The sequence below is a fragment of the Rutidosis leptorrhynchoides genome, chromosome 3 (assembly GCF_046630445.1).
Source record: "Rutidosis leptorrhynchoides isolate AG116_Rl617_1_P2 chromosome 3, CSIRO_AGI_Rlap_v1, whole genome shotgun sequence".
NCBI lineage: Eukaryota > Viridiplantae > Streptophyta > Magnoliopsida > Asterales > Asteraceae > Rutidosis > Rutidosis leptorrhynchoides.
In genome coordinates, this window is record NC_092335.1 from 13,769,940 (window position 1) to 13,787,319 (window position 17,380).

General features: G+C 38.2%; 1 protein-coding gene across 1 annotated transcript; it reads left to right on the forward strand.

The window, feature by feature from the left end:
* The first annotated feature begins 16,031 nt into the window (after positions 1-16,031).
* Positions 16,032-17,081, forward strand: LOC139899688 (uncharacterized). The gene is made up of 2 exons (XM_071882535.1): positions 16,032-16,353; positions 16,483-17,081. The coding sequence occupies exons 1-2, from the start codon at positions 16,032-16,034 to the stop codon at positions 17,079-17,081; spliced, it is 921 nt and encodes a 306-aa protein (XP_071738636.1).
* The last annotated feature ends 299 nt before the right edge of the window (positions 17,082-17,380 follow it).

Consider the following 17,380-nt stretch of genomic DNA (forward strand, 5'->3'; position numbering starts at 1 on the left):
ACGGAGAAAAGGGCAACACGAAGCTACATCTTATTAGTAATTTGAAGGCACAAAAACTAATAAGAAAAGGTTGCTATGCTGTTCTAGCACACGTCGAGAAAGTACAAACTGAAGAAAAGAGCATCAATGATGTTCCCATTGCAAAAGAATTTCCCGATGTATTTCCGAAAGAATTACCGGGATTACCCCCACATCGATCCGTTGAATTTCAAATAGATCTTGTACCAGGAGCTGCACCAATAGCTCGTGCTCCTTACAGACTCGCACCCAGCGAGATGAAAGAACTGCAAAGCCAATTACAAGAACTTTTAGAGCGTGGTTTCATTCGACCAAGCACATCACCATGGGGAGCTCCTGTTTTGTTTGTCAAGAAGAAAGATGGTACATTCAGGTTGTGTATCGACTACCGAGAGTTGAACAAACTTACCATCAAGAACCGCTACCCACTACCGAGAATCGATGACTTATTTGATCAACTACAAGGCTCGTCTGTTTATTCAAAGATTGACTTACGTTCCGGGTATCATCAAATGCGGGTGAAAGAAGATGATATTCCAAAGACTGCTTTCAGAACACGTTACGGTCATTACGAGTTTATGGTCATGCCGTTTGGTTTAACTAATGCACCAGCTGTGTTCATGGACCTTATGAACCGAGTGTGTGGACCATACCTTGACAAGTTTGTCATTGTTTTCATTGATGACATACTTATTTACTCAAAGAATGACCAAGAACACGGTGAACAGTTGAGAAAGGTGTTAGAAGTATTGAGGAAGGAAGAATTGTACGCTAAGTTTTCAAAGTGTGCATTTTGGTTGGGAGAAGTTCAATTCCTCGGTCACATAGTGAACAAAGAAGGTATTAAGGTGGATCCGGCAAAGATAGAAACTGTTGAAAAGTGGGAAACCCCGAAAACTCCGAAACACATACGCCAGTTTTTAGGACTAGCTGGTTACTACAGAAGGTTCATCCAAGACTTTTCCAGAATAGCAAAACCCTTGACTGCATTAACGCATAAAGGGAAGAAATTTGAATGGAATGATGAACAAGAGAAAGCGTTTCAGTTATTGAAGAAAAAGCTAACTACGGCACCTATATTGTCATTGCCTGAAGGGAATGATGATTTTGTGATTTATTGTGATGCATCAAAGCAAGGTCTCGGTTGTGTATTAATGCAATGAACGAAGGTGATTGCTTATGCGTCTAGACAATTGAAGATTCACGAACAAAATTATACGACGCATGATTTGGAATTAGGCGCGGTTGTTTTTGCATTAAAGACTTGGAGGCACTACTTATATGGGGTCAAAAGTATTATATATACCGACCACAAAAGTCTTCAACACATATTTAATCAGAAACAACTGAATATGAGGCAGCGTAGGTGGATTGAATTATTGAATGATTACGACTTTGAGATTCGTTACCACCCGGGGAAGGCAAATGTGGTAGCCGATGCCTTGAGCAGGAAGGACATAGAACCCATTCGAGTAAAATCTATGAATATAATGATTCATAATAACCTTACTACTCAAATAAAGGAGGCGCAACAAGGAGTTTTAAAAGAGGGAAATTTAAAGGATGAAATACCCAAAGGATCGGAGAAGCATCTTAATATTCAGGAAGACGGAACCCGGTATAGGGCTGAAAGGATTTGGGTACCAAAATTTGGAGATATGAGAGAAATGGTACTTAGAGAAGCTCATAAAACCAGATACTCAATACATCCTGGAACGGGGAAGATGTACAAGGATCTCAGGAAATATTTTTGGTGGCCGGGTATGAAAGCCGATGTTGCTAAATACGTAGGAGAATGTTTGACGTGTTCTAAGGTCAAAGCTGAGCATCAGAAACCATCAGGTCTACTTCAACAACCCGAAATCCCAGAATGGAAATGGAAAAACATTACCATGGATTTCATCACTAAATTGCCAAGGACTGCAAGTGGTTTTGATACTATTTGGGTAATAGTTGATCGTCTCACCAAATCAGCACACTTCCTGCCAATAAGAGAAGATGACAAGATGGAGAAGTTAGCACGACTGTATTTGAAGGAAGTCATATCCAGACATGGAATACCAATCTCTATTATCTCTGATAGGGATGGCAGATTTATTTCAAGATTCTGGCAGACATTACAGCAAGCATTAGGAACTCGTCTAGACATGAGTACTGCCTATCATCCACAAACTGATGGGCAGAGCGAAAGGACGATACAAACGCTTGAAGACATGCTACGAGCATGTGTTATTGATTTCGGAAACAGTTGGGATCGACATCTACCGTTAGCAGAATTTTCCTACAACAACAGCTACCATTCAAGCATTGAGATGGCGCCGTTTGAAGCACTTTATGGTAGAAAGTGCAGGTCTCTGATTTGTTGGAGTGAAGTGGGGGATAGACAGATTACGGGTCTGGAGATTATACAAGAAACTACCGAGAAGATCATCCAAATTCAACAACGGTTGAAAACCGCCCAAAGTCGACAAAAGAGCTACGCTGACATTAAAAGAAAAGATATAGAATTTGAAATTGGAGAGATGGTCATGCTTAAAGTTGCACCTTGGAAAGGCGTTGTTCGATTTGGTAAACGAGGGAAATTAAATCCAAGGTATATTGGACCATTCAAGATTATTGATCGTGTCGGACCAGTAGCTTACCGACTTGAGTTACCTCAACAACTCGCGGCTGTACATAACACTTTCCACGTCTCGAATTTGAAGAAATGTTTTGCTAAAGAAGATCTCACTATTCCGTTAGATGAAATCCAAATCAACGAAAAACTTCAATTCATCGAAGAACCCGTCGAAATAATGGATCGTGAGGTTAAAAGACTTAAGCAAAACAAGATACCAATTGTTAAGGTTTGATGGAATGCTCGTAGAGGACCCGAGTTCACCTGGGAGCGTGAAGATCAGATGAAGAAGAAATACCCGCATCTATTTCCAGAAGATTCGTCAACACCTTCAACAGCTTAAAATTTCGGGACGAAATTTATTTTACGGGTAGGTACTGTAGTGACCCGAACTTTTCCTTGTTTATATATATTAATTGAGATTGATATTTACATGATTAAATGTTTCCAACATGTTAAGCAATCAAACTTGTTAAGACTTGATTAATTGAAATATGTTTCATATAGACAATTGACCACCCAAGTTGACCGGTGATTCACGAACGTTAAAACTTGTAAAAAATATATGATGACATATATATGGATATATATATAGTTAACATGATACTATGATAAGTAAACATATCGTTAAGTATATTAACAATGAACTACATATGTAAAAACAAGACTACTAACTTAATGATTTTTAAACGAGACATATATGTAACGATTATCGTTGTAAAGACATTTAATGTATATATATCATATTAAGAGATATTCATACATGATAATATCATGATAATATAATAATTTAAAATCTCATTTGATATTATAAACATTGGGTTAACAACATTTAACAAGATCGTTAACCTAAAGGTTTCAAAACAACACTTACATGTAACGACTAACGATGACTTAACGACTCAGTTAAAATGTATATACATGTAGTGTTTTAATATGTATTTATACACTTTTTAAAGACTTCAATACACTTATCAAAATACTTCTACTTAACAAAAATGCTTACAATTACATCCTCGTTCAGTTTCATCAACAATTCTACTCGTATGCACCCGTATTCGTACTCGTACAATACACAGCTTTTAGATGTATGTACTATTGGTATATACACTCCAATGATCAGCTCTTAGCAGCCCATGTGAGTCACCTAACACATGTGGGAACCATCATTTGGCAACTAGCATGAAATATCTCATAAAATTACAAAAATATGAGTAATCATTCATGACTTATTTACATGAAAACAAAATTACATATCCTTTATATCTAATCCATACACCAACTACCAAAAACACCTACAAACACTTTCATTCTTCAATTTTCTTCATCTAATTGATCTCTCTCAAGTTCTATCTTCAAGTTCTAAGTGTTCTTCATAAATTCCAAAAGTTCTAGTTTCATAAAATCAAGAATACTTTCAAGTTTGCTAGCTCACTTCCAATCTTGTAAGGTGATCATCCAACCTCAAGAAATCTTTGTTTCTTACAGTAGGTTATCATTCTAATACAAGGTAATAATCATATTCAAACTTTGGTTCAATTTCTATAACTATAACAATCTTATTTCAAGTGATGATCTTACTTGAACTTGTTTTCGTGTCATGATTCTGCTTCAAGAACTTCGAGCCATCCAAGGATCCATTGAAGCTAGATCCATTTTTCTCTTTTCCAGTAGGTTTATCCAAGGAACTTAAGGTAGTAATGATGTTCATAACATCATTCGATTCATACATATAAAGCTATCTTATTCGAAGGTTTAAACTTGTAATCACTAGAACATAGTTTAGTTAATTCTAAACTTGTTCGCAAACAAAAGTTAATCCTTCTAACTTGACTTTTAAAATCAACTAAACACATGTTCTATATCTATATGATATGCTAACTTAATGATTTAAAACCTGGAAACACGAAAAACACCGTAAAACCGGATTTACGCCGTCGTAGTAACACCGCGGGCTGTTTTGGGTTAGTTAATTAAAAACTATGATAAACTTTGATTTAAAAGTTGTTATTTAGATAAAATGATTTTTATTATGAACATGAAACTATATCCAAAAATTATGGTTAAACTCAAAGTGGAAGTATGTTTTCTAAAATGGTCATCTAGACGTCGTTCTTTCGACTGAAATGACTACCTTTACAAAAACGACTTGTAACTTATTTTTCCGACTATAAACCTATACTTTTCTGTTTAGATTCATAAAATAGAGTTCAATATGAAACCATAGCAATTTGATTCACTCAAAACGGATTTAAAATGAAGAAGTTATGGGTAAAACAAGATTGGATAATTTTTCTCATTTTAGCTACGTGAAAATTGGTAACAAATCTATTCCAACCATAACTTAATCAACTTGTATTGTATATTATGTAATCTTGAGATACCATAGACACGTATACAATGTTTCGACCTATCATGTCGACACATCTATATATATTTCGGAACAACCATAGACACTCTATATGTGAATGTTGGAGTTAGCTATACAGGGTTGAGGTTGATTCCAAAATATATATAGTTTGAGTTGTGATCAATACTGAGATACGTATACACTGGGTCGTGGATTGATTCAAGATAATATTTATCGATTTATTTCTGTACATCTAACTGTGGACAACTAGTTGTAGGTTACTAACGAGGACAGCTGACTTAATAAACTTAAAACATCAAAATATATTAAAAGTGTTGTAAATATATTTTGAACATACTTTGATATATATGTATATATTGTTATAGGTTCGTGAATCAACCAGTGGCCAAGTCTTACTTCCCGACGAAGTAAAAATCTGTGAAAGTGAGTTATAGTCCCACTTTTAAAATCTAATATTTTTGGGATGAGAATACATGCAGGTTTTATAAATGATTTACAAAATAGACACAAGTACGTGAAACTACATTCTATGGTTGAATTATCGAAATCGAATATGCCCCTTTTTATTAAGTCTGGTAATCTAAGAATTAGGGAACAGACACCCTAATTGACGCGAATCCTAAAGATAGATCTATCGGGCCCAACAAGCCCCATCCAAAGTACCGGATGCTTTAGTACTTCGAAATTTATATCATATCCGAAGGGTGTCCCGGAATGATGGGGATATTCTTATATATGCATCTTGTTAATGTCGGTTACCAGGTGTTCACCATATGAATGATTTTTATCTCTATGTATGGGATGTGTATTGAAATATGAAATCTTGTGGTCTATTATTATGATTTGATATATATAGGTTAAACCTATAACTCACCAACATTTTTGTTGACGTTTTAAGCATGTTTATTCTCAGGTGATTATTAAGAGCTTCCGCTGTCGCATAGTTAAATAAGGACGAGATTTGGAGTCCATGCTTGTATGATATTGTGTAAAAACTGCATTCAAGAAACTTATTTTGTTGTAACATATTTGTATTGTAAACCATTATGTAATGGTCGTGTGTAAACATGATATTTTAGATTATCATTATTTGATAATCTACGTAAAGCTTTTTAAAACCTTTATCTATGAAATAAAGGTTATGGTTTGTTTTAAAAATGAATGCAGTCTTTGAAAAACGTCTCATATAGAGGTCAAAACCTCGCAACGAAATCAATTAATATGGAACGTTTTTAATCAATAAGAACGGGACATTTCAGTGGCTAGATGTTACAATTGTGGCGTGAGGGGTCACAAGTCGTGGGAATGTTCGGTACCAAAGAGTGATGGCATGGTGTGCTTCAATTGCCAAGAAGAAGGACATCGTAAGTCGGAATGTCCCAAGTTAGCGGGGACGGGTGCGGCAAGGAGACGTTAAGGTATGTTTCGTTTTAATAAATATGTCCTTTGATTATTTATTGTGTGTCGTTGAGTTTGAGTTGGTTAAATGCATGGTGTTGTGCATGTTATTGATATGGGTGACGTTCCAAATGGAAGTACCCTATGGTGACGTTTTGATTGCTGGGCGAAGGGCGTAAGACTTGGCATAACCAAGCATTCCTTGGTATTTGGGAAATGTTTCTACCAAGCCATGGAAATGAGTTTTGGTGTTCGGATGTTAGAGCGTGTTCGCTCTCGTGTTGAAGTTGATGAACCATGAGGTTCGACGGGTGGGATGAAACCCGAGAAATCGAGTGTTTTGGATCTCGATGTATGTTAGTAAAGGAGTCTACGTGACGCGACATTAGGTGCCTCTTTTATACCTACTAGCGTGGTGTTCGACTCCGATTATGTTGTGGTTACATTGTACTTAGGGTACCAAAGTGAAACCCTTAGTTACATGAGTGACTGGGTGAAGTTTGACAAGCTATAGCAATTGGATGATTACGAGAGTAGAGCTGTGTAATTTGCGGTACACTTTTCGTTTGAAGTGTTAAGGATTGGTTGAAATCCTTCATGTGCCGAAGATTGGAGCGTGATGTAGTGATGGGTCGTGTGAACTCAATTGTTGGTAAAGTCTACCTTAGGTAGCATTGTACGGGTGTACGAGATGCGGTTATGGAACGTAATTCCAAGTGGGGGAGTTACACTCCCGCACGAGGAGGTTTTAGTGTGAGATTTCGGACAATGCTTATGGTAGATCCGAAATTTGTGTCGGGACCTAGATTTGGTCGATTTGTGGTGGAGTACAATTTTGGTAAAATTGTACCTATGATTTTGGATTTGAATTATCACCAAGGTGGTAATGTGGTAAATCTCGTTGAGAGATAATGGACGGGTATGGCAACCAAGGTGGAATCCCTCGGTTAAGGGATGTGCGCGGTGGATTCTCTTATAGAGAATTATTGTTTTGTGCCTATGTTCGATATAGGTGGTTCTTGCTCGAGTGCGTGAATGGTTAGTGGTATCCGTTAGGATTCACTATGGAGTAGCAGAGCGCGATGTTACGCTACTCGTCGTTCGAGGCCAAAAGGGCGTTGATTGATGAAGCATGACTTTCGGAGTCCGCTGACTTCATCATGGTATTGGTGATTGATGAAGCATGACCTTCGGGGTCCGCTGACTTCATCATGAGCGTGGTGTTATATCGACGAAGCATGACTTTTGGGGTCCGCTGACTTCATCCGGTGTTGAGATTGGTGGAGCATGACCTTCGGGGTCCGCTGACTTCATCAAGGGAGTAGTGTTACGTCGTCATGGCATAACATTATCGGGAAATGCGAGTACCGGTGGGAAATGAGAGTACCATTCATGAGTTATGTTGTGGGACGTGAATATCGGGTTGTTCGTATTCACAATATTTCGGGTTGTTTCGGCCATGTTGTGTTGTGATCTATTGGTTGTTTTATACACCAATGGTGGGGTCGTAAGGACCGTGTGGTGTGATCTATCGGTTGTTTTATACGCCGATGGTGGGGTCGTGAGGACCATGTTGTATGATTAGTGATGCGATAGCCGCGCTTCGCTCACGTGTTGTTACGGGTGTGACAATAGTCGATTTTGTACACCTTGGGTTAGCATTGCCATGGTCGTTTTGGGCGCTAACAGTTTTAGCCGTTGCTTATAATGTTGTACGGTAGTTGCGTATTGGTCGTATTGCGCACTACAAGGGATGTTTAGTGATTTGGTGTTATACGTAAAGATTCGCTTTATTTCGGTCTTCTTCGGTTGATGGTTGACCTTGTCTTGGTTTGTGGTTGTTACTAGCGATGTACTTGGTATGGTACGCTAGGAGTTGAAATCTCGGTACGAAATTTGTCGAGTTTTTCCCGATGTGAGGGATTGAGTTAGTGCTAGTGCTCGGAATTATGGAATTTGATATATCGCGGGTGACGATTTAGCTGTTAAGGGTAACTTTTTGAGAAGAATTGTCTGAGGGATCGTTGTAGACTTCGGTTGTTGCGTGTATTGTACATCTCGGGATGCGATCAAGTGTGTAATTTGTCTTTGGATTAACCATCGGGTTAGCGAATTTGTGGTAGAAGTCGGTTTGAAATGCATGTTCGATGACCATTGAGTGTGGGTCCGTTGGGTTCGTGACTAGGATCACGAGGACGTGATCGAATTTAAGTGGGGGAGAGTTGTAACACCCCGTTTTTCCCCGTACATGTTTTATAGGTGTAAAGCGTACATACGACTAGTGGATGAAAGGTTCGAGACTTATTCGTGTGTTGATGTGGTACGCAAGAAAAATGAATCAGGAGAGGCATGGTGTCGCGGCGTGACAAAGAGGGCCGCGGCGCGGCGTTTTGAGTAAATCCAGACCAGAAGTGCGATTAAAAATGATCCCAGTTCAAGGCAATCGGGCACGACGAATTAGGCCGCGGCGCGGTAGACAGTGCAGACTGGTACCGAATTCTTGTGATTTTAAATAAGGATCAAGGGAAATTTGGTCATTTCGCGTTTGAGCCAGATTTGGGGTTTTAACCTCATCCACTCATTCATTTTCTTATTTTCTTTTTGCTTTTCTTTTCATTTTCTCTCAAGAAACTCAATTTCCCCAAGTGATTCAAGTGGGATTTTGGAAAGGAAGAAGCGGGTTTTGATCTTTGGCGTAGTTGACAAGTTTGTTCTCCTCGTTCTTAGCTACACGGTGATACTAGTGGTAAGCTCTAACTCCAAAATTCGTTTTTGTGTTCTTCATTCAAATTTAGGGCTTTTGATTGTATGATTCATAGATGGAACCCATTTAGTTGTTAATTGGAGATTAACACCAAGATTCGGGTTTGTAAGTGTTAAAGGCGGGTTTTGGGTTGGTTAATGATTTAACCATGTTTAACACTTGTAAATGGTGTACAATCACTAGCATTAGTGATTATTGGTGTTTTGGAGACTTTTAGGGTTTTCGTGGTTGACTAATTTTGACTAGAGTCAAAATTAGGGTTTGTTGAGGATTATGACCCGAATGTCGATTCGATGCGGTTTGTAAACTTAAAATGGATTAAGTTGAAGTATAAAACCGAGTTAAACATGTTTTGGTGTCAAAACTTGTAAATGGTGAGATTTTGACCTTATGGGTTAAAATTAGGGTTTATGGGCGATTTTGAGAACGATAAGTGTTTAACACTTGTGATTGGGTTTAATTGGCATATTAGGACCATTCTCACTTGTGCTAATGATTATTGGTTAGTTTAGGCACGGTTTGTGCTTGGAAGTGCAATTAGGTCGAAATTGCACTAAGTGTAAATTGGGTTGGTTTGTAAATCCACCCTAATTGTGTTATTGTATTTGTGATAATGGAATAGGTACATTCCATCGGCGAGTTGCGGATTTTTGGAAGCATTCATCAAGGCGACAAGGTGAGTGTTAATATCCTATGTGCATATGTATGTGTAGGATGGGTGCGGGTCGGGTGAAGTGATTCTCTGCTATAGAGCTCACTTCACATATAGGTGGATTTGATGGACTTGTGTATGGGTCCAATTGGCACGGTTGTGCATTTTGGTTGACCACCTTTGGCGAAGTACACATTTGGGTGTACGTTATCACACGTGGTTGTGAGTGGAATAAGTATACATGTATGTATATAATGTATTTATTTGTAGGAACGGATATGTGTTGTCTAAGTTAGTGATATATGTGTTGTACGCTAACGGTTTTAAGAACGGATATATGTTGTCCAATTTAGTGTTATATATGTCGTACACTAATGATTTATGAATGGATATGTGTTGTCCGATTTAGTGTTATATGTGTTGTACACTAACGATTTTATAAACAGATATGTGTTGTCCAAGGGTTAGTGATATATGTGTTGTGCACTAACGGTTGTTACGAACACCGATGGGAAATTCGAGTACCATTCCTTTGTACGATTGGTTAACCTTGGGCGGTTTTACGCTCTGTTATATATATATTAATGTATTGTTGTGATGTAGCTAACCCTCCGGGTGTAGCTTATTGGCGTTGTTCACATCGTCGTTGGTGACTTACTTTATGGTTGTTGTTACTAGCTTGTTGCTATTTTTATAGGATCGCATGCTTGGCGGGTCGGGTAAACTTGGGGATTAGAGATCTTGGCTAGGTTGCTAAGAAGATCTTGCTTTTGTATTCGATTAGGATTTGGGTAGCGTAGTCCCAAATCACCATGCTCGGTTTTGGTTGGAAACTAAACTAGTCGGGTCGTGTATGTCCGTTTGGATAATTAGTCAATGTATTAAATGTTTTAAGGTTTAATAAACCTTCTATTGTATTAAAGATGTTTATAGAAACACAATTGGGACCTAAAGTATTAATTAATGCGTATTAAAAGGAAAAATTTTTATGGGCCGGTTTTAATATGGGTTGGGTCGCTACACGCCTCCACCGAAAGAAAATGCCGAAGCCTTGAGAAAATGGAACATCAAGGCCGGGAAGGCTTTATTTATATTGAAGACTACAATCGAGGAGGATCTATTGGAGCACATCCGTGACGAGAAAACACCAAAGGCAGCTTGGGAAACTTTTGAAAAATTGTTTTCAAAGAAGAATGAAGCACGCCTCCAGCTCTTGGAAAATGAGCTCGCAGGTATCTCACAAGGAAGTCTATCTATTTCTCAGTATTTCACCAAGGTGAAATCTATTTGTCGTGAGATATCTCAACTTGCTCCTGAAGAGAAAGTGAGTGATGCAAGGATGAAGAGAATTATCATACATGGCTTAAGATCCGAGTATAATGGATTTATAGCCGCTGTGAGAGGATGGCCTACTCAACCATCATTAATAGAGCTGGAGAATTTATTAGCTAATAAAGAGGCATTAGCCAAGCAGATGAATGAAGTAACCATAAAAGACGGAGAAGATGCACTCTTCACCAATAAGAAGAAAGCAACATCTCGAAGACAAGAGGCGATGAAAGAAAGTACGACATATGGGTGGAAGGGTCACCCAAAATCAAAAGGCAACGCTTCAGGGGGAGCTCAACAAGGAAGAAGAGATCATCGCCAACAATACGGGGAAAATGATAAGAGAAAGAATGGTGAATGCTTCAATTGTGGCAAGAAGGGTCATTTTTCTCGAGATTGTAGATTTCCCAGAAGGCGAACTTTCGAAGGAAATATGTCCGCCGCAAGAGATGAGAAGAAAGAGGTCACATTCGAAGCAACCATTAATGAGGAAACATGGGATGTAGAAGCTGGACTCTCTGTTGAAGCTGACATAGATGATCAAGCTCTTACAACAACTTTAAAGTCAAAAATAAACTACAAAGATGATTGGATCATCGATTCTGGGTGCTCAAATCATATAACCAACGATGGGACAAAGCTGCAAGAAATGGAGGATTACAAAGGAAAGAGAGTCGTGTTGACAGCCAACAATTCAAGGTTGACTATTTCTCACATTGGAAAGACAATAATTCCAAATGAAGGCGACTCTCAAAAGCTCCAACTCGAGAAGGTGTATCTTGTCCCTGGCCTAAAGAAGAATTTACTATCAGTATCACAATTGACAGCAGAAGGGAATTATGTGCTCTTTGGACCAGAAGATGTGTCCGTATTCAAGAGAGTGAAGGTGGTTGGCAATCTAATTATGCAAGGAAGAAGAATAGAGTCGGTCTATGTATTATCCTCTGAAACAGCTTACGTGGATAAGACTCGAAAGAATGAGACGGCTGATCTGTGGCATGAACGTCTTGGGCATGTGGGCTACAATAAGTTAAAGGAGATGATGGTGAAACGCATAGTAAATGGGCTTCCTCAAATTGATATTCGAACAGATACAATATGTGCTGGATGTCAATTTGGCAAAGCTCACCAATTGCCATTCAAGGAGTCAGCGCATCAGTCCAAGACACCACTAGAGCTCATACACTCAGATGTCTTCGGCCCAGTGAAACAAACATCACTTGGAGGCATGAATTATATGGTGATATTCTTTGATGACTTCTCAAGATATGTGTGGGTTTACTTCATGAAGGAGAAGTCGGAGACTTTTCTGAAGTTTAAAGAGTTCAAGAACAAGGTAGAAAGTAAGCTCGATACTAAGATTCGGTGCTTGCGCACTGATAATGGAAGAGAATATTTGTCGACTGAGTTCAATATGTATCTTGAGAAGCACAAGATCAGAAGGCAATTAACTTGCCCCAATACTCCACAGTAGAATGGAGTGGCAGAACGCAAGAATCATCACCTTGCCGAAACTTGTCGAAGTATGCTTCATGGTAAGAATGTACCTGGCAGTTTTTGGGCTGAATGTATGAGGATGGCATCGTACGTGATTAACAGACTCCCACAAACAAAGTTGGGATATATTTCACCATATGAAAGATTATGGAAGATCAAGCTAACCGTCAACCATCTCAAGGTTTTTGGATGTGTATGTTACGTCTTAGTGCCAGATCATCTCCGAAGCAAATTTGATAAGAAGGCAGTTCGGTGCATTTTTGTCGGTTATGATGAATCAAGAAAAGGATGGAGATGTTGTGATCTAAATACTGGAAAGTGTCATACTTCAAGAAATGTGGTATTTGATGAAGCTTCTTCATGGTGGTCACCTCAAAAGATAGAGCTTCCAGAATCTCATGGATTAGAAGAATGTCCAGAAGAAAAAGAAGAGCCTAAAGAGCAGATATTGGATCCAATAAAAGAAGTAGAAGGGTCGTACTCTAAGGAAAAGAGTCCATGGAAAACTGGTGTACATCAATCTATATCCAAGGAGGTTCGTCCAAGCCAAAAGGAAGTCGAGGAGCATGCACAAGAATTAAGACAACCTAATCCAAGGTATGCCAATGCTGCTCAAGTGGATGAATCAATACCTATTGAGCCTTCTACTTATAAAGAAGCAGCACAAAGTCGAGAGTGGCAGAAAGCGATGGAAGAAGAAATTAATGCACTAAAAGAAAACCAGACATGGAGTTTAGTTCCAAAGCCAAAAGATGTAAAACCATTATCTTGTAAATGGGTTTACAAGGTGAAGACTCGATCAGATGGCTCCATTGAAAGGTATAAAGATCAACTTGTTGCTAGAGGTTTTTCTCAACAATATGGGCTGGATTATGAAGAAACGTTTAGTCCAGTGGCGAAGATCACAACAATTCGAGCTCTACTAACTTTAGCCACTAGCAAATCTTGGAAGCTGTGGCAGATGGATGTCAATAACGCTTTCTTACATGGAGAACTTGACAAAGACATTTATATGGATCAACCAAGAGGCTTTGAGAACAAAATCCATCCCGGGCATGTCTGCAAATTAAAGAAAGCACTATACGGCTTGAAGCAGACTCCAAGAGCTTGGTACGGGAAGATTGGCGAGTTCTTGGTACAAAGTGGTTTGACAGTTGCTCCTTCAGATTCTAGTTTATTTGTGAAACAAGATCAAGGAAAACTAGCCATAGTGCTAGTATATGTGAATGACTTAATCATCACGGGAGATCACTATGAGGAGATCCAAAGGACAAGAGAGAATCTGTCTATCAGATTTCATATGAAGGAGCTTGGAGATAGATGAGCAGAAAAGAGAAGGATTATTTCTGGGACAACATATATATGCGCGAGATCTTTTACAAAAGTACGGAATGCTTAATTGCAAACTTATCTCAACTCCGATGGATCCGAATACAAAACTACGAGCAGATGAAGGAAAAAGTCTTCAAGATGTTACCATGTATCGAAAGATGGTCAGAAGTCTTATTTATCTCACACTAAGCCAGCCAGACATATCTTATGCAGTTGGAGTGGTTAGTCGATACACGAGCAATCCGAAGAAGCCTCACCTTGATGTTGTACAACGCATCTTAAGGTATGTTAAAGGCACTATCAACTTTAATATTTTATACAAGAAAACAAAAGAATGTCATGTGACTGGATATTGTGACGCTGATTACGCTGGAGACTATGATACACGATGGTCAACAACTGGATACATGTTTAGTCTTGGATCAGGAGTAATATCATGGTGCAGCAAGAGACAACCAACAGTATCCTTGTCAAGCATTGAAGCAGAATATCGATTGGCATCATCAGCAACACAAGAAATTACATGGTTGAAAAAACTAATGGAAGATCTTCATCAATCAACAGACTATCAAGTAGAGCTTTTCTGCGATAACCTATCAGCTATACGTCTAGGAGAGAATCCAGTCTTTCACGCAAGAACAAAACATATAGAAGTACACTATCACTATGTTCGCGAGAAGGTCCTTGAAGGGGAGATCAAGATGGTGCCAACAAAGACAGATGAACAAGTTTCAGATATATTCACCAAGAGCCTAAGTAAACCAAAGTTTACAAAATTCAGAGAAGCACTTGGAATGGTCTGCAAGTCATCGTTGGAAGAAAATTTGCATTGAGGGGGAGTGTTAAAATACAATGCAAATTTGGTATTATAAAATAATATAGAATTAGTAGATGTATATATGTAAAATATCTAAATATTAATATGTATAAGAAAATATCTAGAAATTAGAATTTGAAAGAAAAATCTAGAAATTGAAATGTAAAAGAAAAATCTAGATATTTGTAGGTTGTAGAAATATCTAGATATTTATATATATCTATGGAAATATCTAGTTTCTAGAAACTTCCATGGAGTAGTATAAATATAGGTGATGGGTTCATTTGTGGAAAGTGTGGAGTAAGGAGTGAGTGAGAGTTGTGAGGAAGTAAGAAGAGTACGAGTTAGAGAAAAGAAAACTTATAAGTAAGTAATATTGTAATTGTATTTTGTATTAATAAAAGTGTTCTTTGTTAAGTTTCCCGGTTAAGCCTCAATTCGTGTTTAAGTTCTTAGTGCACTTGTGTTATTTTTATATGGTCGGCTCTGCCGCCTAAGTGATATATGGTCGGTTATACCACCTGAATGATATATGGTCGACACTGTCGCCTAAGTATTATTGTGCACTAAGGATTCCTAAAATTAAAGGCTAACCAACGTCAAAGTGTTGGTGTAGTGAGTGAGTATAACCTAGGTCCTCTATAGTGGGTGTGCTGGGCTCGTTAAAGCTTCCAACAATCACCACTACTTCAATTACTGTAGTTATATGTAATGACCGTAATTAATTAGTTAGGTAGTTATATTTCTGTTAATGACTGTTACAAGTCTGTTAGGTCATAGTTAGCTTCATTTCTTTGTATAAATAGTGTAGCTTGTAATCATTTTCAGTTTAATGAAAATAATGAGATAATTTCTGCATTCTATCATCTTCTTCTCTCCCAATTATGTTTGATCTCATGGTATCAGAGCTGTACGCTCGATTATGAAACAATCACATTACAATCAAGCACACCAGGTGTTTGATGAAATTCGCAACCAAATCTTCAACAAATTAATATGAATATCATGAAGATCTTCATCTGATCTTCATCTTCATACAAAAATCAATCAAGCACACCAGGAGTTTGATGAAATTCTGCAACCAAATCTTCAACAAATTAATATGAATATCATGAAGATCTTCATCTGATCTTCATCTTCATACAAAATCATCAAATCTGCAATCACATCTAATTCCTCAATTCTTCATTCTAATCACATCTTCTATTCTAACCTAATTCTTCAATCTCATACAAAATGTCAACAACAACAACTGCAGAAGATACAAATTCACCAAATCATCCACTCTTTCTACACCAAAATGACAATCCTGGACTAATTCTCATCTCAAAGAAACTCGTTGGATCAGAAAACTACAGTAGCTGGAAGCGATCGATGTCAGTTGCACTCAATGCGAAGAACAAGTTGAAAATTGTGACAAAGGAATACAGAGAACCAGAATTGGACTCAACCACAAGGTCTCTATGGGAAAGGAACAATGACATGATAATCTCATGGATTCTAAACACTGTATCAGAAGAGATAAGTAACAGCTTGAACTTCATCAATTCTGCTGCAGGTCTATGGGAAGAACTACAAGAACATTATGCTTAAATTGATGGACACAGGATATATCAGCTAGCTAACAATATATCACAATTGAAACAAAGCAACTGTTCTATTGAGGTTTACTATCATAAACTCAAAGGTCTGTGGGATGAGGTTGATGCACTAGAAGCACCTTACATGTGTAATTGCTTATGCACTTGTGAGAATGGTAGGGTTAATGGTGAAAGAGAACAAAGGAAGAGGTTAATCCAGTTCTTGACGGGACTAGATGATAGCTATTCAAACATAAGAGGTCAGATACTTTTACTGCAACCATTGCCAACCACTGCTAAAGCTTATGGCATGATCAAACAAGAGGAAAAGCAAAGGGAAGGAATACTTCCAAAGCCTATCACCCCTGCAATCATGTCTGTATCAGGAAATGTGAAACAATACAATCATCAGAAGTTCACAAAGTCATCATCAAACAACACTGCAGAAAAGAAGTCAACCTTCAAAGCCGGAGTTCATTGCACCACTTGTTACAGGGAAGGACACACAAAGGAGGAGTGCTACAAGAACATTGGCTATCCTCCAGGCCATCCACTACATGGCAAATATCAACCCAAACAGTTCACAAAAGGTAAAACCATTAACAGTGTTTTCATGGATAACCATGCAGAGAAGGCTCAAACTACAACACAAGCTAATCAAGAGGGATCTGCAAACAATGACTTGATGACTGCAAGAATGGACTAACTCCAAAACCAGCTAAATCAGATGATGATGATGATGCACAAAGGTTAAACTGATGAAACAGGTATAACCCCACTCATTGCTTCACTTTTTTCACATCTTAAAAATGCTTGGGTAATAGATAGTGGGGCAACGGATCACATTTCCATATCCTTACATCAAATGACTGATCTCAAACATCACCATAAACCTATACTAGGCAGACTTCCAAACAAGTACATGATAAATGTCCATATCACAGGATCTGTAAAATTAACTCCAAAGCTAACTCTCTACAATGTATTCTATATACCAACCTTCAC

Excerpts from the sequence above, each read along its gene's own strand:
- LOC139899688 (XM_071882535.1), top strand. The coding sequence starts at position 16,032 with ATGTCAACAACAACAACTGCAGAAGATACAAATTCACCAAATCATCCA. Across the intron at positions 16,354-16,482 it reads CTTCATCAATTCTGCTGCAG|GTCTGTGGGATGAGGTTGAT; the intron begins GTCTATGGGAAG and ends ATAAACTCAAAG.